Below are 22,132 nucleotides of genomic sequence, written 5' to 3'. Positions count from 1 at the left end.
CTCCTCACTTCTAAAACAGGTTTCTTCTGCCCTGTTCTCATACTTGGCCTTGTTGGGCAATTACAGTAAACGATTGAAAAGGAAACTTGTGCCAGAACTGGAAACTCAGAATATGCCCCACCCAGGACAAATGATGAAACTATATTTAATATCCTGGGGAAAACAAAATTAAAAATGATTCCCTCCCATTGCTATATATTATAGGCGCCTGTAAAGATTACTGGTATAAAACTGGGGATGCTGTGTTTAAATGATGTTACAAAATGACTGTTTAATTCTTCAACATAAAAGCTTAAATTCACAGAACAGAGAGAAGCCTTACACTCACAACATGGAGCCAAATGGCAAACAGTAAAGGTCCTCTGTTTCACCTCCAGTAACGTTTAAACCTGACACAGCAGTCGACAAATGACACATCCTCTCTTGTAACATCACCAAATTAGTTTCCAAAAATGTCAAAACCATCACTCAACGTAAGCACTCAAATAGTTACTTTTTGTTTTTAAAGTGATGTAAAATCGGTCACGCATTTCAAGAATTAAAATGCAAATGTGTGATTATTAAGTGTTACACATTATTTGCTGCACTGTTTTAATGGAGTAACACCTGATTAAAAAGCTTGAAGTAAGGCCGAGTGCATCATGTATATGATCCAGCGATAAGCATCTAGCATAAAACGGTATAAATATACAAATATAACTGGCTTTTCATCACAACACTCAACAGTTGTGCCGATAAAGTGCAGGAATCCAAGACTCCAAAGTCGTCCTCTCCCTGAAGCACATGTTCACTCTGTAATACAGAACCATGTCGTAACCAGCCTATCTGAGTTTCAAGGCCACGTATGTCAGTATGTAACCCACTACTTCCCTCAAATATCATTCCGCTCCTGCGTGTCAGTGTTCTGTCCCGTCTGATCCTAGGTATTCCAGCTCTGTGCTGGGTTTGTCTAATTCCATGTCCATAGCCAGGTCCATCATGGTTTGTGGATGGCGGAGGAACGTGGCAGAAATCTGGTCGAAGGTCTTTCCCCGTGTCTCAGGAACCCGGAAAAAGGTGAACACCAAGAAAAACAGAAGGAGGACCGCAAAGATCAGGAAGACGTAGGGGCCACAAAGGGTCTGTAGCACAGAGAAAAAGGCTGGATGTCAGTGATTTTAACACAAACTGGGCAGAATGCCCATGTGTACTACAGTTGTAAAATGGATGGCACATGTATTGTGTGCTTTATTATTAATTACTATGCTTTTGCTGAGTCTAATGCCATATTGGTTGGCAACTTAATTCCCCACCCACCAATAAAACACATGGTATGACTCCCTAGACACTGTAATGAGGTTATTTTAAATAAAGTTTAGAAGGGCACTTAACATTCTTTCAAATGTGGAACTCTTGAATATGTTAATAGCATCGTTAGCTGTGGTTATGAAATTGTAGGAGGTGATGCGCCCATCCTGCTAACTAGAGGTTGGGTTTCAATTTCCTGTTTGGAGAAATACTGTTTTTGATGATTTGCGAAAGTCTCCTAACACTGCATTATATGCCACTACTTTGACATGGTCAAAGTTTGCTGTGCACTGATTTGTCTAAATGTAGTTTGCAGGATGTAGCCTCAATTTGACCCCAGAGTCTCATCATTGACGAGTTATAATTCATCTGGAGCACAAAAAAAGCATTTAAGGTTGGTTGCTCACAAGAATTATGGATAGTCCTGGGTTAGACAACATTCAGAGTCTAGTACATTAGATTAAGTCTGGTCTTTTCTGAGGGTTTATTGAAATACAGTGCTAGCTTTGGAAAATCAGTTTTAAAAAAAGTAAATATTGCAATAGTTGTGACCAGCCACAGGCAAATAATACCAGAGTTGTATACGCTGGTAACAATTTATTGCTGAAATCTGCCACACATTGGGTACAAATAGTCATTTTATTTCTACTTACAGCAATGTACTGGAAACCCATGCCAACAATGAAGTTTGCCGTCCAGTTGGAGCATCCAGCTACTGCCATGGCTGCAGGCCTGGGCCCTTGAGAAAAGAGCTCGGCCACAAAAAACCAAGGAATGGGTCCTGGTCCCACTTCAAAAAAAGCCACAAAGCCAAAGATGGCCAGCATACTGATGTAGCTCATCCATGGCACGTGCTCCTATTTCACAGCATACAAAAAGAGGACAATGACTTTCCACTGGTTCACACTGCAGTGTTTTTATTTAATGCAAATTTTCTTTTGTTTATTTGATGGTTTGATCTGAACCAAGTTTGAATCTGAATCTAGAAAATTACACCACATTGATACTGAACATAACTCACATTTGAGCTGCATGTCTAAGCAGGGCCTTGTTTCATATCAAGATGAAAATGTGTCTTCATTTTTATGACTGAGAAACTTACCAATAGGTTGAGGGCAATTGTCATTAGTACCGCACAAACACACATTCCAGCCAGTCCCAACATGTGTAGTGTCCTCCGACCCATCCTCTCCACCAGGAAAAGCTGGACAGCAGAATGAGCTTATTACAAACATGATTTTAGAACTCACTATGGATGTGTGTGTGGATATGGATCTGTGATGTATATTGTTTTTACTAAACTCCTTAATGAAACTATGCAAAATACTACAAAAATCACATCACATATACATTTGACATAAGGTTCCAACCAACAAGAGCTTTAGATTGAAAATCCTTTTCTCTGGCAAATATGGAGTCAATAATTTCAACAGATTTTTTGCCTCAGAATGCTGCAGGAAAATTGCTTTAAAAGCTAAGCACCACTTAATGGACCTCCATGAATATTTCACATTATTTTAGTTACTGACATATATAAGTATGAATTAAAATGAAAATAGCAGCTTAATTTGCTTTAAAACTGACAGTTTTATTAAATTGACGGAAAAACCCGAGCTCGCTACGGAAATTCTTATACGCAACAGTGACGTCACTGGTGGACAACAGCTGAACAACGCCGCGGTAAAACACCGTTATGACCGACTGTTATGACAGTATCTAGCTAAATAACCAACATTATTCATGACAATAGCCGAGCAATAAGCTAAACTCAAATGTAGAGGTACCGTTATTCTTGTAAATGTGATCGAAGTCGAACTCGAATTCATCCGACACTATAAACCTCCGTAATGCAGCTACGTAGCCGAGTATAATCTGAGACACCGAGTTTAGCGAGTCAAGCTAACGTTAACTAACACCAACTAAAACAGGCGAAGTCCAACGGTCTTTTAAACCTTATTTCTTGAATTAGTAAGAAATAACATGTTTTCTGACTATCAATAAACACAAGTTAGGAACTCAAATTCCACTGTATCTATTTGTTTGACACTATCATAGAGCTGGTGCTTAGCCTTTAAGGATTTAAACATATGTGGCTCGTTTTACACAAATCCATGTTTTGTATTTAATGTTCACAACAACAACAGTTAGTGTTACTGATGCAGCTCTAAATAGTGGCCCTTGTGGGCAATTCCTAAACATGAGTTATCAAGTATTTGTTTATAGTTTAATAAGATATAATGCTATTTATCAGATCTGCTGTAAATGACTCAGGAAAGGACCTTTAATTCTAAGATCTAGTATTATTTTTAATTATGCAGCCATTTTGATTAATAGTGTTGCTTCAAGTACTTATTGCAAAATGTATTATGGAAATAGAGTATTGTGTGATTATTTTAATATTAATAATGCTTTCCTCCTTTAGTGTTGTGTATACCCAGTTTAAATAGTCACTCAAGTTTAGAAGCTGCAGGGGGTTAAAAAAATAAATAAATACATTCTCTTTTGCATGGACATAGTATGAACAATATTACAGATTTGTTTTATCTTTGGGAGTAATATGTGAAAAAAATATTAAATGTTTTACTCTGGAGCCTCTGAATGGTTTAACAAACGTAGTCACAGAGAACATTGTGTTGCCCTTTCTGATAATTCACACCAATGACATTAAAACACCATGACCTAATAGTGCAGTAGCCATTTTGTCCTCTTATCTTGTTTGTTCTCAGATAAGACATGTTAAAGTGTAATAGGATGTGGGTTTGTTGGCAGTACCGAGACCACAGTGAAAGCACAGTTGACTACTCCAGCTCCTATTGTGGCATAGACTGGACTTTCCACTCCAGCCTTCTGGAAAATACTGGTGGAGTAGTAAAAAATCTGCACAACAAAATGAGACTTGAATGTAAATAACAGTTATGTAGAGAGTTACATTCTCTTTTGACGATATTCAATACAAAAAACATTTATTTCAGTGGACTTTATGTTTCACCCAACATTCATATTCATATTGATTACATATAAAATCATGTTACATTCACATTTAATGAAAGGTGTGTTTCTCTTTCTTTTTCTATTAGAGAAGACATTCTGCCATTTATTCTGTACTTTGAGATGTGACTTTTATTATATATACATCCTACAGTTGTTCATAGTTCCAGAAGTTAAACCAATGATATACTCAGATAAAGATATTGTACTGGAATTGAGAAATATATTAATTATATAAAATCTGAATGATTGACAGCTCAGCTCACAGAGTTTGGGTTTTGGAATGTCTCTTTTAATGTGAGTGGTTCTCTGTACTCACAGCGTTGATTCCTGAGAGCTGCTGAGAGAGCTGCAGTAGAATGGCGATGATGATGGGCTGCCTATAAAGCGGAGAGCGGAAAAGTTCTGCAATGGATACTTTCCTCTCCATATCCATTCTCCTCTTCTCCTCCTTCATTTCTGCCAAGGCCTCACTAACCTCCAGCCGCCCGGTCAGGCGCCTCAGACCTGAGACAAACACAGCGGAATATTGGTGAGCTCCACATGAGCTTGAGGTCCTCATGCTCAATGCCAAGTATTACAGGCCCCAGCATTGGTCTGGGAAGTCGTGGAGCTGTGCTCTCTGGAGTGATGAAGTAGCATGAAATGGATTGGGGTTGCCATCCAGACTTAACTGACCAAGATCATTCATTCATCATTAATTCATTATCTGTTACTGTTTATCCAGTTCAGGGTCGCGGTGGGTCTGGAGCCTACCCGGAATTACTGGGCGCAAGGCAGGAACACACCCTGGAGGGGGCTGTCCAGGATCAGTCCCTGAAAAAAAAATCAAATCTAGCGATGCATTATTATATTTTAATTGCACTGATATCAGCAGAGGAGTTGGTGTGTTCTCCCCGTGTCTGCATGGGTTTCCTCCGGGTGCTCCGGTTTCTTCCCACAGTGTGTGTGTGTGTGTGTGTCTGTATTGCCCTGTAAAGGACTGGCGCCCACTCCAGGGTGTATTCCTGCCTTGCGCCCATTGATTCCAGGTAGGCTCTGGACCCACCGCGACCCTGAACTGGATAAGCGCTTACAGATAATGAATGAATGAATGATATCAGCAGATAATTTTTAAAGATGTTTTGGTTTTGCCAAAATTTCAACATGTTCTTGTTCTAAACTCCCCACCTCCCAAAAATAGAAAATAAAAAATTAAATAAATCTGAATCTGATTCTTCCACCACACTGCTAAATGTCCTCAGGTATTTCTGTGTGGTTTATACTTTGCTTGAAGGTAATTTTCATATATTAATTGTTACTTTATTTAACTGTGACCAGTTTGTTTAACAGTTAGCTAAATAAATGCGTCTAACAATTTTCTCTTTTCAGACACCCTTCATTTTATTGTTTGCATACAGTTAGCTGAAAGCCAAAATTGTATACAAATAAATATTACATTTTTCTATAATGTAAACCCCAAAGTGTCTTATCTTCCTGTATTTTATATCTGCATCTGTGTTGGCATCTGCAGATATGTACATGTATAATATTGGATATCAGCATTGGCCCAGAATTCCCACATCTTTTCATCCCTAATCAAATCCTAAAAGAAATGCCCCACAATTCAATGTAAAACCTTCTCTGAAGGATACAGTAGGACTTTATTAATGCCCTTGTGTGAGTTGGCGTCTACCATTCTACACACAGAGCCATTTTGGGTATTTTATACCGAGACTTTATTTGGCAGTGTGAGGTATTTGATGTGCCCCCCTCACCGCTTTTGGCGTGGTGCTCCTGGCAGCGGACAATATAAAGGAAACGTGGGCTTTCTGGACAGAAGGGCAGCAGCGCCATCTGCAGGACGGTAGGTATCACCGTAATGCCCATCAGCAACGGCCACAACTCCTCACTGCCCAGCAACGACTCAAGACCTAAAATCTGTAGAGAAAAGTAAACCGTAGAGCGTTTTTATAAAATCCACTATGCATTATGTCTCTCTTAAACTATTAAAGATAAAGTTGAGGCAAATTCAGGTCCAGAAGATAAAAACCCTTCACAGATTTATTTTCCCCTTTTCTGCCACTAGATTCATAAAGTTGTATGCAAAGGTTTTTAAAACCCACTTTTTAAAATAATATATTTTGAGTTTCTGAGTTAAAACAACTGAAAGTTTCATCTAAAAAAAAATTAAATGATGTATTTACATATGTGTTGTCAAATTAAAAAAAAATTATGTATCTCCATTTTCATCTTTTTTCAGATTAATACATCGTTTGAACACAGCAGCTGTCATCCAAACAGTGTGAAAATATCATGATAATGGACCTATACAGAAATGCTGTAAAATAGAGAGAAACCAAGACTCATAATGAGAACACATCTCCTCCTCGACACCACAGCAAAACTAACAGCAAGGGTGTTCAAACTTTTGATAATTAAACCGGGCGGCACGGTGGCGCAGCAGGTCTTAGTCTTAGTCACACAGCTTGAGGTTGTGGGTTCGATTCCTGATCTGGGTGACTGTCAGTGAGGAGTGTGAGGAGTGGTGTGTTCTCCCTGTGTCTGCGTGGGTTTCCTCCGGGTGCTCCGGTTTCCTCCCACAGTTGGTAGGTGGATTGGTGACTCACAGTGTCCGTAGGTGTGAGTGAATGTGTGTGTGTTGCCCTGTGAAGGACTGGCGCCCCCTCCAGTGTGTGTTCCTGCCTTGCGCCCAATGATTCCAGGTAGGCTCTGGACCCACCGTGACCCTGAACTGGATAAGCGGTTACAGATAATGAATGAATGTATGAACAGTATTCATATTCAAACGTTTAGTTCCACCTTAAATGGATTAGTTAGGAGGCTAATACTGGCGTTTTTCACCAGCTTATTTGAATTTTCTATTCTGCCTCAACTAAGAGATTGTGTGACATTTTCTTAATTTAAAACACATGAACACCTTAAGTGTTCACACCCTTAATCCATACACACTCACCTGTACTTTTATAGTTTTTTGGAAGCGACTTGCTGTTACCTGATCAGGATAGTATTAGCCAATTCAGCATCTATCTTGTAGTTCTTCAAGGCTCTAAGCCATCTTTTGAATCGTCACGAATGTTTTCTCTTATTTTACTCCATCTCTGGTCATGGAGCTTAGAAGGATGAATGTTTTTTTAGGTTTGTCCAATGTTGTGTTTCATACCTGGCCAATTAGGGCCTGGGAAATGGGCAGTGGGCGGAGTCACAAGTCAAAACACAGAGTTCGGCTCCAGAACTGACACTCCATTCATTCATTCATTCATTATCTGTAACCACTTAGCCAGTTCAGGATCGCGGTGTATCCAGAGCCTATCCTGAATTATTGGGCCAGTCCTTCACAGGGCGACACACACTCACTCATACCCTCACACCTATGCACACTTTTGAGTCAACAATCTACCTACCGACGTGTTTTTGGACTGTGGAAGGAAACCGGAGCACTCGGAGCAACTGACACTCCATCTGCTGCTTAAACAAATCTCTGATCAAATGAAATCATTACCTGAGCGATGAGTATTCCGGTGACGATGGCAAGTTGATGCAGTGTGCCCAGAGCTCCTCTCAGATTAGTGGGTGAAATCTCCCCCACATACATGGGCACCAAACCTGACGCCAACCCTAACACCACAAGCACACAGCCTTGGGTTGATATCAGGTGTAAAACATAATTCAATGTCTAAGACATTAAGTAAGTAGTACTTACTCCAAATCATATATATAAAACATTGCTTACCACAGTACGCCCCAATAGTGAAGCGTCCTAAAATCATCATCTCAAATGAGCGGCTGATTTTAGAAATCCCCATCAGTCCTCCACCAATAAATGCCAGGAGATTGTTGACGAGCATTGCTTTCCTCCTGTCAGCACACGGGCAATAATGTCAACATGTGTCATAGTATTCCACAGTAGATTAACACAATGCATCATGATTTATGGTTGATTTGCCTTTAGCTAATTGACTTTGAGATGTCACAGTTCCAGATGAAGCCCAAGTTCAGAGTAAATTAAATTTTTAATTGTGAAAATTTGGTCCATCTCCAAGAATTCCAATATATGTCCATGTCAAGGAATCCTTGATGCTGACACATCAAAAAACTTGAACTAGTTTATACTCGCAGACTGATTAATTGAGAGTAAAACAGCTAAGATAGATTGACCTCAACTGATACATTTAAAGGCTAAGTACCACTTAATGGACCTCCATGAATATTTCACATTGAATTAAAATGAAAATAGCATGCTTAATTTGCTTTAAACCCGACAATTTTATTAAATTGACGGAAAAACCCGAGCTCGCTACGGAAATAACGGTAAAACACCGTTATGACTGACTGTTATAACAGTATCTAGCTAGCTAAATAACCATCATTATTCATGACAATAGCCTAGCAATAGGCTAACGGTCTTTTAAACCTTATTTCTTGAATTAGTAAGAAATAACATGTTTTCTGACTATCAATAAACACAAGTTAGGAACTCAAATTCCACTGTATTTATTTGTTTGACACTTTCATATAGCTGGTGCTTAGCCTTTAAGAAAATGTGAGGAAACGTTTATGAAGTCTGTGCTGTGTAGTACCAGGGATTTTTCACTAGATGGCATCACCTTGCAAGTCTGAAGCTTTTGCTATCTGCTTAACAGCAGAATAATGTTCTGTCACTCCTGACCGTCTCACTTTGATTTAAAGTCTTCTTTAAAGTGCTTCATATTTATAAGGCTTTGATTCTTGAGCTTGTTTCAATGTCAGCCTTTGCATTTTATAGAAACAGACAGGTGCTTTAGCTCAAATGCCAGAGACCGTGATATATTTTGTAACAGAACTGAAACCTTAGACAAAGGGTGAGTGTGTGTGTGTGTGTGTGTGTGTGTGTGAAGGGGTAAGCAGTGTAGAGATCAGTATAAAACGAGATTGACCTTGACCTACCTGAACATATGGAGCTAAATAGTGAATCCTATCCTTTTCTTTCTCTCTCCTTCTTTCCCTCTCTCTTTTATAACACTCTTTCAGTCTGCCAATTTTTTCAAGTCAGTGTCTTATACAGCCTACTTTGGCCAAATGATGTTGCCTTATAAACTGAAATCCATTTGTGACACAGGCCTCTCACCTGCCGAGCCATTCTGAGACGATCCCCACAGAGAAAGAGGACAGCATGCCGCCGATGGAGAAGATGGCCACAGAGAGAGACCACAGAGAGGTGAGTGTGGCCTCAGGAATGGGCTCTGAATAGCGGTGTGCCCATGTTGAGTTGTACTCTGCCTCAATGATCTTATGAACCAGAGATGGAGGCCATACAAAGAGAGGAGAAATAATCAGACATCATTGTGATCAGACCACTATGAGAGATCTTAAATGTAGATTCATAATCACAAGGAAACAGCTGGGTCTTGAATCTGAATTTGTAGTTAGGATGGCAGTGGTGTGTTACCTACCTACCACTTCATTAAATGGCTACTGGCATAGATGTGCAATTTTTGGAAGGATTATTAACTGGTGCAGAATCTTGAAGATATGTTCTTCACAGGATTACTTTACGTCACAGTAATAACAATGATTCTGTGTCTGTGTATGGATCTTCATATGATGTACAGTATTTGCATGGTACTGCTGTAAATTGATTTGCATGGATGTGTTATCTCAAAGAAGTTCACTGTCTGACACATCTATAAAGTTACAGCAGTAAAATTAACATAAGTAACGATCACACAGTGTTCATGAGTTATTGCTTTAAATAGAATAGATCTCAGTAGCACGCCTAAATTAAAAAGGTACCTTAAGATAAAATATATAATACACAATAAATATACGACATGAACGAATAAACTGCTTATCACAGTTACAGTCGAAGTGACAAAAGCAGACCCTGCACCTCATGACCTTTAGAGAGAGGTCGCCTGACTTATAATTCATACGTTGGGGACACAGATACTCAAATTTCTAATAACTCACTCCAAAAAAAACAAAAACAAATCAGAAGCAATAAACACTATTTAGGAAATGGGTTACTAATTCTTACCCTTATTTTCTTCAATGTGCATTTCACATGTTTCTAAATGTACCAGAATATGCTCTGTAACGTGTGTCCCTCCATATGAATGTGACCATGCTTAAAATAGGTTTAGTACAGATTCCAGGCCACTAGGGGTCAGTACAATTGCTATATAATATCGTCAGAAAGAGTCATCTGACCAAGTGACGGATTGCTGTTTTAAAGTGGACATATTATGAAATCACTTTTTTTTTGCCAGTGGATGTGCACAAAACATTCCCCTAAAACATGGGAGTAAAGGAGAAACTCTGACATGGCTGCGGTTCTGACATCAGAAGGGAAGGGAAGACTTAAGAAATGTATTAAGTTTCCATGATTAGAGCTCTGGACCACTTACTTTCATGAGACAGTGCAAAGAGACACAATAACAGTGGAAGGAAACAACAGTGAGAGCAAGAACAATTTTGAAAAAAAAAATCAGCTCAAACCAGCTATATTGAACAGGATGAGAAGTTGGTTCCTTGTGGTAATTTCATCTAAATATTCATTCATTCATTCATTATCTGTAAGCGTTTATCCAGTTCAGGGTCGCGGTGGGTCCAGAGCCTACCTGGAATCATTGGGCGCAAGGTGGGAATACAGCCTGGAGGGGGCGCACACAGACACACACACATTCACTCACACACTCACACCTACGGACACTTTTGAGTCAACAATCCACCTACCAACGTGTGTTTTTGGACTGTGGGAGGAAACCGGAGGAAACCCATGCAGACACAGGGAGAACACACCACACTCCTCACAGACAGTCACCCGGAGGAAACCCACGTGGACACAGGGAGAACACACCACACTCCTCACGGACAGTCACCCTGAGGAAACCCACGCGGACACAGGGAGAACACACCACACTCCTCACAGACAGTCACCCGGAGGAAACCCACGCAGTCACAGGGAGAACACACCACACTCCTCACGGACAGTCACCCAGAGGAAACCCACGCGGACACAGGGAGAACACACCACACTCCTCACGGACAGTCACCCTGAGGAAACCCACGCGGACACAGGGAGAACACACCACACTCCTCACAGACAGTCACCCGGAGGAAACCCACGCAGACACAGAGAGAACACACCACACTCCTCACAGACAGTCACCCGGAGGAAACCCACACAGACACAGGGAGAACACACCACACTCCTCACAGACAGTCACCTGAAGGAAACCCACACAGACACAGGGATAACACACCACTCTCCTCACAGACAGTAACCTGTAGGAAACCCACGCAGACACAGGGAGAACACACCACACTCCTCACAGACAGTCACCCGGAGGAAACTCATGCAGACACAGGGAGAACACAGCACACTCCTCACAGTCACCCGGAGCAGGAATTGAACACACAACCTGTGTGACTGCGACACGACCTGCTGCCTCATCTAAATATGTCAAGTAAAATACATTAAAAAACAGGGGAACTGTGTTCACAAAAACTGTGCAAATTAGGATTATTAAATATGTTCATTTTAAAGGGCTCTTATTCTGCAATTTTTCTTTATTTCCCCTTGGGCTCCCCATATGATATTTGTGATCTAATTATGTTAACTGTGGCATCAATATAAATTGAACTTACGATCATCTAATAATGGGGTCAGCACTTAGATAGTCACCACACAAAGTAGATCAACTAATCCATACAGTCCATTTAGCATTCTCATTTTGGGGAACCTCATGTTTGGAACTTTTTATAAAATGCTTAGAAACGGAAAAATGGCTAAAAATCACATTCATTTACTAAGTATTAAAAAATATTTTTAATTTTCCATTATACAGGCCTTTTAATACTTCAACTGCCTCAATGCATGCATTACTGCTACTGTCTGTCTTTGTTTAGAAATGCTATGAGCAAATATAAAATGTTAATAAAATGCAGTATAAAATTCTCCAGAGTTCCATAAACATATTCAATCATTGTTAATAAGTGCAACCAGTTCATATGTCAAGCAATACAATATCAATATCACAACAACCCCCTCTGAAACATCTTACTTTTACACTGAATTACATTTATCCAAGGCTTATACTTTCTATTGTCTGTTTCAGTTCAAGACCTTTCCAGCCTCTGCTATCTGATGCTGCTGTTTATTGCCCAAAGGCCCTATGGGCATTTCAGAACTATGTAACAAGCCATTTTCAGACAAGACTTTAAACTTGAATGGATGCTAAAACTGTTTGCTGACCAACAATAGATGTTTTAACATATAAGGGGATAATATAAGGGGAAATGCTTTATATCAGACACATAATATGAGAAGTTTCTTCTATTTTATCAATTATAATTGTTGTTAACTCTAAGGAGAAACTATGTATCCAAAAGGTAATATTCACCCCTTACCCTAATGTATCATCTCCATAGAAACGCATTGAATAATAAACTGAGTCACCAGGTCACCATGCTCAAGGGCAAGCTTGAGCTAGAGAGGTATTGTATGCCTTGGAGTGATGGAGTTATAAGTAATATGTCTGGATTAAAGTCGTAGTAGCCGGAAATCATCCAACATCAGTGCCTGATCTCCCTAATGCTTATTTGGTTGAATAAATCAAATGCTCAAAAATTCTCCATCATTTAGTCCAAAGCATTCCTACAGCAGTGGAAACTGTTCCTACAGCAGAGTGAGAAACTCCATATTCACATTGTTGTTCATTTCAGAAGAATTGTTGGATCAACAGGTGTTCATAAACTTTTTTTTACATTTAAGTCTGTCTATAAATAACGTAATTATAAATTCAAATTTGAAAACCTAAAATTCAGTAAAATAAAATAAAGTAAAAATTCAGTTTAGCTAAATGTCATGAAGGTAGTGTCGCAGTCACACAGCTCCAGGGACCTGGAGGTGGTGGGTTCAAGTCCTGCTCCGGGTGACTGTCTGTGAGGAGTGTGGTGTGTTCTCCCCGTGTCCGCGTGGGTTTCCTCCTGGTGCTCCGGTCCAAAAACACATGTTTGTAGGTGGATTGGTAACTCAAAAGTGTCTGTAGGTGTGAGTGAATGTGTGAGTGTGTGTCGCCCTTTGAAGGACTGGCGCCCCCTCCAGGCCATGTTTCTGCCTTGCGGCCAGTGATTGTGGGTAGGCTCTGGGCCCGCCACGACCCTGAACTGGATAAGCGATAACAGACAATGAATGAATGAATGTCATGATCTATTTTCCAGTGGTATGGAGTTTGCTAACTTTATTCTTCAACTCTTCTATTTGACAACAAGTGGACCAAGACAAACAGTGTAGAATGTTTTAGAATAAAGTTTTGTTACATTTAAACTTATTAAGGTTACTCTCCTTCTCCTGTTCTACAATATTTGACACGGGCGGCACGGTGGCGCAGCAGGTAGTGTTGCAGTCACACAGCTCCAGGGGCCTGGAGGTTGTGGGTTCGATTCCAGCTGAATCAGTGAGGAGTGAGGTGTGTTCTCCCTGTGTCCGCGTGGGTTTCCTCCGGGTGCTCCGGTTTCCTCCCACAGTCCAAAAACACACGTTGGCGACTCGAAAGTGTGTGAATGTGTGTGTGTGTGTCTGTGTTGCCCTGTGAAGGACTGGCGTCCCCTCCAGGGTGTATTCCCGCCTTGCGCCCGGTGATTCCAGGTAGGCTCTGGACCCACTGCGACCCTAAATTGGATAAGCGGTTACAGATAATGGATGGATGGAAATATTTGACACACATATTGGCATATTTCTGCTAAATGGAAAAAATTAGTGAATAGTTCTGTCTACCTTTTGTGGGGCATTGATGACTCCAATATTGTATCCAAACTGAAGAGAACCCAACACCGCTGTGAACACGGATAGTGCAAGAGTTGCAGTTATTCTCTGTAGAACAAGCAAACAATCACACACAGACACACACACACACTATTTAGAAGAGATGTAGTACATATTACACAACAGAGACAGTAGCAAAGATTCTAAAAATTCTGCAAAATGTTTATATCATTTTTTGTTTAAAAAAAAGATAAGAAGATAAAAAAATAAGTGAATAATATTTTTAGTAATGTCTGTAGAACAGTTTATTATAGACCCTGATGCAACTAAAACAGTATCTTTTTTCATTTGATAAATTATGGCTTTGAGGTTAATCAGTAACAGTCTTGTTTTGCAAAAAGGTCAATTAAGGCACATAATTAATTATGTAACTGCATAACTATTTAAATACATTTAAATTTTATTATAAAATATCCATAATAACACAAGGTTACTCCAATAAACCCGATTTCCTGATAAAGAAGTAGGGTATCTCACAGTGGGATATGCCCTCTGTTTGACCAGAGATTGGCACAGTGGCATTTACTGACAGACCAATCACAGTAATAACCTGGGAGCATGCTTCCCCTAACTGGGGTTAACTCTCCCCTCCCCCTGTAAGAGGCAAGAAGATTGTTGAGATACCTCACTTCTAATTCAGAGAACCTGAATTGCACGTGCAACATTGTGTTCTCTTTATTCTTGTTCATCCTTTGTTCAGCATCTCACTAAGGAAGATGTAGCCAGCCCTCGTACTGCAGGCTTCCTGAACTGAGACAGATGCTGTGCCGAATTGGCCAGAACACTCAAGCTCATTGTGAAGATAGGTGAAGTACATTCCTGCATGCAGGGACTCTCATTGTGCCAATTGAATTACTTTAAGCTGGGAGTTTGTGGTGGCCTTCTCAGTGGCTACCTCTGAGGAAAGCATGGGGCTTCTGAAGAGCAGGCTGCTGGAATAGCCAGGTAGTGAGTGTAGCTGCATGACCCAAGCTTCTTGGCTGGGAGAGGGCTGAGTCCTTTATAAGAACCATTGAGACCATTTTGTTCATGAAGTACAGGCTTGCTGGTGACTCCCTGCTGGTGGGTTCTTCCATAGTGGCTAGCTGGCAGGCCCCTGGCATGGAGGTAATTGGAAAGGGTAGCTTGCAGTAATGAATTAGCTGAGGAGTATTTAGCTCAACTAGTTTAGTTAACTTGTCATAATGCATTAGCTAGGGCTAAGTACAGTCCTAAGCCCACGTTTCTCACCACAGCTGCTCCAGAGGGTAGCTTGCCTTGAAGTGTTAGCTAGCAGCTTCCTGTAATATTAACTAGGTCAGTGTTTTCTGAGCAACAGTGGAATCTCAAATGTCCATGTTCTGTGACAAGTGGAACCAATGCAACCAGCAACTTTGGCCATACTGAGAGTAGGGCTTCTGGTCTGCAGTCACCTGCCAGAGATGGTGCCATTTGTGCTTTTATGGTTGGTCTCACAGAGGGTGTTTCCCAGAATGACCCAGAGGGGGGAAAAATATCTTCTTAATGTAGTTTCTCTTGTACAACAATGGGATCAGGTGGAAAGTCAAAGAAAACCCCTGCTTCAAATGTGTCTCAATAACCTCCCACATGTCACCTCCTGAGTTTTAGTGGTGAACCCTAGATGAAGTGAACCCTACTCTCTCCTTTATCTCGCTCTTGTATCTCATGACTTTTGTCTCATTCTGTTTCTCCTAAGAAATATTAAGAGGATCAACATTATGTCTCTATACATTGTGACAAAAAAGTAAACAGATGAATATATTGAAAGCAATAATTAAAGTTGTGCTAATCTATTTTGGTTGGGCATTGCTTTGGTTGTTTATAAATGCTGTTTACAATTGAATCGCTGTCTGATGAGGAGTGTCCACAGCTGTCGTTCTGCTGAGTGACAGCAGTGTGGGAACAGACACTGAAGCTTAGCATTTACACTGGCGCAAGTTTCAAACTGCCCTTGTAACTTTTCTGAAAGTCTAACCAAGGTCTTTCAAGGTTTCTGCTCTGATTATCTTAATAAAGATATAGGGAATCAGTAAACCTTTTTTTTCAACAGTGATATACTATTTTTATAGAAACCATATAGCAATAAATCTATTAATGTTCTGACAGCTCTGCACTATTAAATCCTCAGTACTGGATATAAACCAGTGTCCCAGTGGCTGTAATTCAGTGTGTGTTCGTGATGTGACCTTGCTTTGTTTGGTCTTGAATAAGTTATGTTTTGGAAATAACCATCAAAACAATGACACAGCAAATTAAAAGTCTCATTACCCAGACATTTAAACTACATACAGCACTGTATAAAAGTCAGAAACCACATTTTTTACAGGTTAATAGACTCAGTAATGAGTTGTCTTCTTGTCTTCTCACAGTGGATAGCTGTGGACTGAAATATGTCTCTACCAGGTGAAAGTCTTAAATACTATTTATCTGAGGAGGACAGTTTTGTTAGAGCTTGTTCTACACTCTCAGGAAAAAAAGATATGGTAGAGGTATATTATTGACCACTAAGGGTACAAACAGTACAGTGTAAAGGTAGAGCAGCCAGTTCTGTTCCCTAAAGGTTTGTTACATTCTCTTCTCCAGAAGGAGGTGAACCAAAAAAACAACATAAGTCCTGGAGATGAAATGGGGCGTGTGAAATCAACACAAGTTTAAAATCTACAATTATTTTCCCTAATAATAATTAAAGGTACTGAAAATGTTCCCTTGAGGGTACCACCACGGTGACAGTTTTACTGACAGTGTACACGTGTCCTTGGAATGTTCTGAATCAGACTTTTTTCACTTATATATTCTACTTATCTCCTAAAAAAAACACTTAATGGCTGTTGTTTTAGCTGCAACTTAATTGACAGAAGGTTTCTGACTTTTTCACAATATTGTAAGGGTCCTGATATCAGCACAATATATATATATATATATATATATATATTTAAATAAATGTTTCGTTCTGGGCTATTTTTTTATCAATGTAAGCTATGATGCTCAGACACTCTGTTACTAGAAAGAAATACACAGCTAAAACATGACATTACAAAATCAGAGTGTATGCTATTTCAGGCTAGATTTCTTATTCTTTCCCCTAATATCTGAGCCATCACATAGGGGGTCCTCGACTTACGACGTTGATCCGTTCCTACGTCGCGTCGTAAACCGATTTTCGGTGTAAGTCGAAACATACGTACATACTGTACGTAAATAACATACTGTAAGAACTTATCCTATCCTAACACCTAACCTCCTCCGCCGCGCCGCGCACACCAAACACGAAGTTCGCGTTACGACGTTTACGACGCAAAACCACTTAAGTCGAAACAAGGCTTTATACAGTAAATGGGAGATGTGTCGTAACCACGAAACATCGTAACTCGGCTCTTCGATCCCTCTGATGCGGCTCAGCTTTTGAAAATAATTCATGAGTATTTAATTAAAATGTATTTTATTTTTAGTGCGTTCATTTTCAAAATGTAATTCTACGAAGATTATGGCGATCTTGTAACATCTAAAATATTTTAATAATTAAAATATTTTTGTCGCTCTTAATACACGTCACAATTTCCAATGTGCGACACCCGCCAGTGCGGTTTCTTGAACTTTTTGACAGCTGACTGCACGGCGCCAGTAAAATAATGACGGCACGCAGAGAGAGGACAGCATTTTGACATACTTAATGTTCTATTTAAGGACTCAAATAGACATTGAGTATTTTACTTAACCTTCAACCCAACGTCTTTTTTTCGGAGTTAAAAATGTTTTGTTGCATGCAGAAATGTTATTTCATTTTCTCTGCAGTCGTTCATTGATCTCATAAATGTAACACAGTATAGTTTGTTTATACATAGCACAAAAGCAAAAAGACCCTGTTATATGCGGTGTTATTTCCTTTAAAATTTCAAAAGGGTTTTGTGGCTCCCAGTGTTTTCTTTACTGTGTGAAATGGGTCCAAATGGCTCTTTGAGTGGTAAAGGTTGCCGACCCCTGTACTATGATATCATCCCAGTACTGATATATGATAGCTTACCGTGTTTTTCCTTTTCATATAAGCACTTATGTACTAATATTACTTATTAAACTATACTAAGTGTTTTGGATACAATGTAAAAAATATTTATTAGGTTTTAAATGTTTCTTCACAATTGGATACTTGGTTTAGATTTTTGTGATTTGCAAAAGTAGTGCCTTAATCTGCCATTGTTGGAAGTAAATATCACTCTGTCATGTTTAAACAATGTCTGACCTTAACCCATGTGGTTAACGGACTTCCAGAAATAACATCATTAACAAGTCAATGTCCAGTGTCTAGTTTGGCATTTACACGAACACTGTCAGTTGTTTCAGACTTTACACATAAACACAAGCACATAGTCTGAGTTTTTTAGTCTGGATGGGTCAGAGATTCTGTACCAAACCTGTCAAAATATCTGCTCCACATAGGGGGACCACTCAGTGAAACATAAACATGTTCATTCAATGACAAAAAATTTTGATTCTTCATTTCATAGGAGTTGCTCTTTATAGAAATAAAAAGCAAAACAATTACAAGTAATCATCTGTATTAATAGTGCTCGCTAGTTCATGGCCCTTTTAAAGGAATGCTCCTTTAATGTAATGTTTACACTGGCTACACCTGAGCGTGTTGCAGACATGCAGATGTGACAGCACTGCGCAGGTCAGTAACCAGCCAGACGTAATTCAGAACAGCCTAACCAGTCTTGTAAAGGTGCTGCTCCTGTGAAGGTCACAACTCAGTGTAAGCAAGGGCCTAACATGTCCAACATTTCTATACATGTAGCGTTTGTACAAATCGCAGCAAGTACAGCACACACCCTTGTTATAATCAGCTTAAAGTGCAATCAGTAAAATCACAATTATGAAAAATTACATGAATATTTTTTACAAAGAAAACTCAGTTTTGTAGCCACTGAACCAGTCTATGCTTCATAGAGTGGGTGCCCAATAGTAGGGGTGTCAGTATTTAATATAAGTTTATTATAGAAACTCTGGCATATTCTGTCACTTGATGTCAGAAGAATTTATCTCACTGAAGAACATGACTGATTGTTCCTTTAAGCATTGATTTGAATTCCAAACCACTTCGTGAACAAAACTTGTGCTGGCCACAGTTGCAAATGTATTTTTAGATACAATCACTATGGTCTATGCCAAACTCACCTGCTTGCTTGATATAAATGCATATTACTATTACTGGACACACCACTGTAAAAGGCATTGAGCCAATGGCTGATGGAAAATTCTGTCCATTCTCAAATACTAGGAACGCAGCCAGTTCAAACAAGCAGTGTAACATGGACACTAACTATTCTGGATTGCAATATTTACATTACGCAAACAAAACTTACATTTTAACACTTCTATACAGTAATAGCTACATGAGTATATGGACTTTACATGGTCATTAATGCTTCTGTACTGTAGTAAATGCATGGACAATAAAATCTCATAAAATAATCTAAATAATTTCCACCCAAAATCATTTCTCAATGCATGCTATCACTGTAATTAATCTTACTTTTAAGACTTTGAATCCAACAGTGTGCAGCTATAGTACCACTCTACTACAGACAGAACTGATCAAATCTATATTACTTTTGCTCCCAATCTGTGCAGTATCCCTCCACCAGAGAACTATAACCGCAATATATATATATATTACCTCTAAACCAGTGTGACCTTTTCCTCTAAAACAGAACAGCAGTGTAATGTGTGTTTTATTGCCAGTAGCTGTGTAGTGTCTAGACTGAACAACTGACTGTTGTGACATTAATAAATAGCACCTTCACCTTAAGACAGAAGAGTATACAGTTATTCTACGTCTGAACAGAGGTTTTATACACACACACACAAATATGAATCTACTGTACTTTTTTTGTAAAACGGAGTGGATTGCATTAGCCTACCTCTCCTCCAAGCTGCTGAAATCCAGCCGGCATGGTTTAAGAGTCACTTCAGTCCTGCTGAGCTCTCTCTCTCTCTCTCTCTCTCTCTCTCTCTCTCACACACACACACACTCACACACACACAGTCCTCGTGAAAAGGAGGTTATTCCACACTGATTCCTGTATCACTACACTCAGGCTTGTAAATAGTCTTCTGCTCTACGCAGTGGGAGCAGGTGCCAGGTCACGGCGAGGTCTTCAGACTCCTGAGTAAACGAGTCTAAACGCGTCTCGGGCTCATGGAGTCGGAAGGTAGGCAGTTCTGAAGCACTAGACCGTCTCGACCTTGGCTACAGGACCGAGGGTGTGTTCTTTAACATTACAGTAAGAGCAGGTGTCACCGAACAGAGAGGCTGAGCTGAAAAAAAACATCGCTTACAAAGCTGCAAAAGTTTATGGACGCTTTAAAAGTCAAGTTTATTTATATACAGCGAGAGGAATCGCGTAGTTGATTCAGACACGTTTTGCTATTAACAGTACCCCCAGTGCGTACACGGATCGACCATAACATTATGACCACCTCATTGTTTCTACACTCGCAGTCCATTCCCTCATTTCCAGTGTAGTCCAAGTCCAACGGACTGTTGCTCTGCCTACATTTTCTGGCCCCCTTTCGCACTTTTGGGTTAGAAGGGAAAAATTATGACTGACTGTGAACTTTAGAAAGACTGAACCCAGAGTGTGTGAAGATGTCTGTATCGTTTTGAGGATACGGAGGATTTTTTTTCGGAGGATATTTGCAGCAGTTGAGCCTTTTACACCGCTACTCAGCAAAATGAACGTTAATGTTTATCAGAACCCCCCTCAGGAAAGGTTTCCCGTTGGTGTTTTTTGTCACACTGCAAATCAGGTAAAACTAGGGTGACCAGACGTCCTCTTTCACCCGGACATGACCTCTTTTTTAGACTTAAAAAATGTCCGGGATTTTGTTTTTCTAGAGCTTACATAGAACTTCGAGAAGCGTTTCGTTCACAAACTAGTCCCGCCCTCCCCTACTCTGATTGGTTCGCTTGAGTGAGAATGGGGCGTGGTGAAGTAGCCTAAAATCATCTGATTGGACGGTCTGAATGTAGAGCTACCGTTATTGGTCGATAACCTTCTCTGTAAACATTTAATTGGTCAGTCTGCACGTCAGTAGTCCTTATTTACGTCAGGCAAAGCTCATGTACCTACCCTCATCTCGAGCAGCTATGCCGAAACGTAAATGTAAGTTCTCGGATGAATTAAAAAAGAAATTCCCATGTTTTGTGTAGAAAATAAACGTGTAAAGGACCTAAAAGCACACATGGGTTCAGCTAAACATACAACTGTCCTCCTTTTCTGCATCTCAGGTCTGGTTACCCTAGGTAAAACATTCTCTTGAGGCTATTAACATTGATATAATGAAATAACCATCCCAGAGTCATGATCTGAACTCAACAGAGAATATCTAAAATTAACTTGCAGCATATTGAAGGTTTCTTATGGCTAAGAAACCCACTATAGTTACGGAAATATAGAAGAAGAGTGGAAAATTTTAAATCCAGCACAGTGTGAGAAATTCATTATATCCTGCAAGCACAGATCTGCTGAAGTCATTCAAAGGGTTTACACTTTCATTTTTCATGTATAAGCTTTTGTGCTACCATTATTAATAATTAGTAATTAATTAATTACCATCCATTATCTGTAACCGCTTATACAGTTCAGGGTCGTGGTGGGTCCGGATCGTACCTGAAATCATTGGGCGCAAGGCGGCCCTGCAGGGGGCGCCAGTCCTTCACAGGGCACCACACACACTCACACCTATGGACACAATCCACCTACCAATGTGTAATTTTGGACTTTGGGAGGACACCGGAGCACCCGGAGGAAACCCACGCAGACACAGGGAGAACACACCAACTCCTCACAGGTAGTCACCTGGAGCGGGAATCGAACCCACAACCTCCAGGTCCCTGGAGCTGTGTGACTGCGACACTACCTGCTGCTCCATTTTTCTCTGTTACTGTTGTTCCTGCTAATTTTAGACTGTCCTGCAACACTGTGCTTAAATGAGTCTTGGTTCTTAAATGTTAGCACAAAGGTACTATATTTATTTTGCATAGATTTT

The 22,132-nt window shown here is 40.0% G+C and overlaps 1 protein-coding gene across 2 annotated transcripts; it reads right to left on the bottom strand.

Annotated features, from left to right (window-relative positions):
• Positions 1-270: 270 nt before the first annotated feature.
• LOC136706893 (solute carrier family 2, facilitated glucose transporter member 4-like) lies at positions 271-20,154 on the bottom strand. 2 transcript variants are annotated; one of them, XM_066680612.1, is made up of 11 exons: positions 20,002-20,154; positions 14,036-14,131; positions 9,383-9,543; positions 8,009-8,133; positions 7,778-7,893; positions 6,033-6,195; positions 4,595-4,782; positions 4,060-4,164; positions 2,390-2,491; positions 1,941-2,144; positions 271-1,121 (listed from the first exon to the last, which is right to left on the bottom strand). In XM_066680612.1, exons 1-11 carry the CDS (start codon positions 20,032-20,034, stop codon positions 897-899), a joined length of 1,518 nt encoding a protein of 505 aa, XP_066536709.1. In that variant the 5' UTR covers positions 20,035-20,154; the 3' UTR covers positions 271-896. The 2 variants fall into 2 exon arrangements, with proteins under 2 accessions (XP_066536709.1, XP_066536711.1); XM_066680614.1 differs by lacking the exon at positions 20,002-20,154 and adding an exon at positions 17,205-17,316.
• Positions 20,155-22,132: the final 1,978 nt, after the last annotated feature.

Source organism: Hoplias malabaricus, chromosome 9 (genome assembly GCF_029633855.1).
Source record: "Hoplias malabaricus isolate fHopMal1 chromosome 9, fHopMal1.hap1, whole genome shotgun sequence".
Taxonomy (NCBI): Eukaryota; Metazoa; Chordata; class Actinopteri; order Characiformes; family Erythrinidae; genus Hoplias; species Hoplias malabaricus.
The sequence above is the reverse complement of the archived record's forward strand: the minus strand, read 5'-3'. Positions and strand labels throughout refer to the sequence as shown.

What these genes read in the sequence shown, in the direction of transcription:
- LOC136706893 (XM_066680612.1), bottom strand. Translation starts at nt 20,034, where the DNA reads ATGCCGGCTGGATTTCAGCAGCTTGGAGGAGAG. An exon ending in TTCAGCAGCTTGGAGGAGAG is followed by an intron (nt 14,132 to 20,001) that starts GTAGGCTAATGC and finishes CTTGTTCTACAG; the next exon opens with AGAATAACTGCAACTCTTGC. An exon ending in CCGGAATACTCATCGCTCAG is followed by an intron (nt 6,196 to 7,777) that starts GTAATGATTTCA and finishes TTTTCTCTACAG; the next exon opens with ATTTTAGGTCTTGAGTCGTT.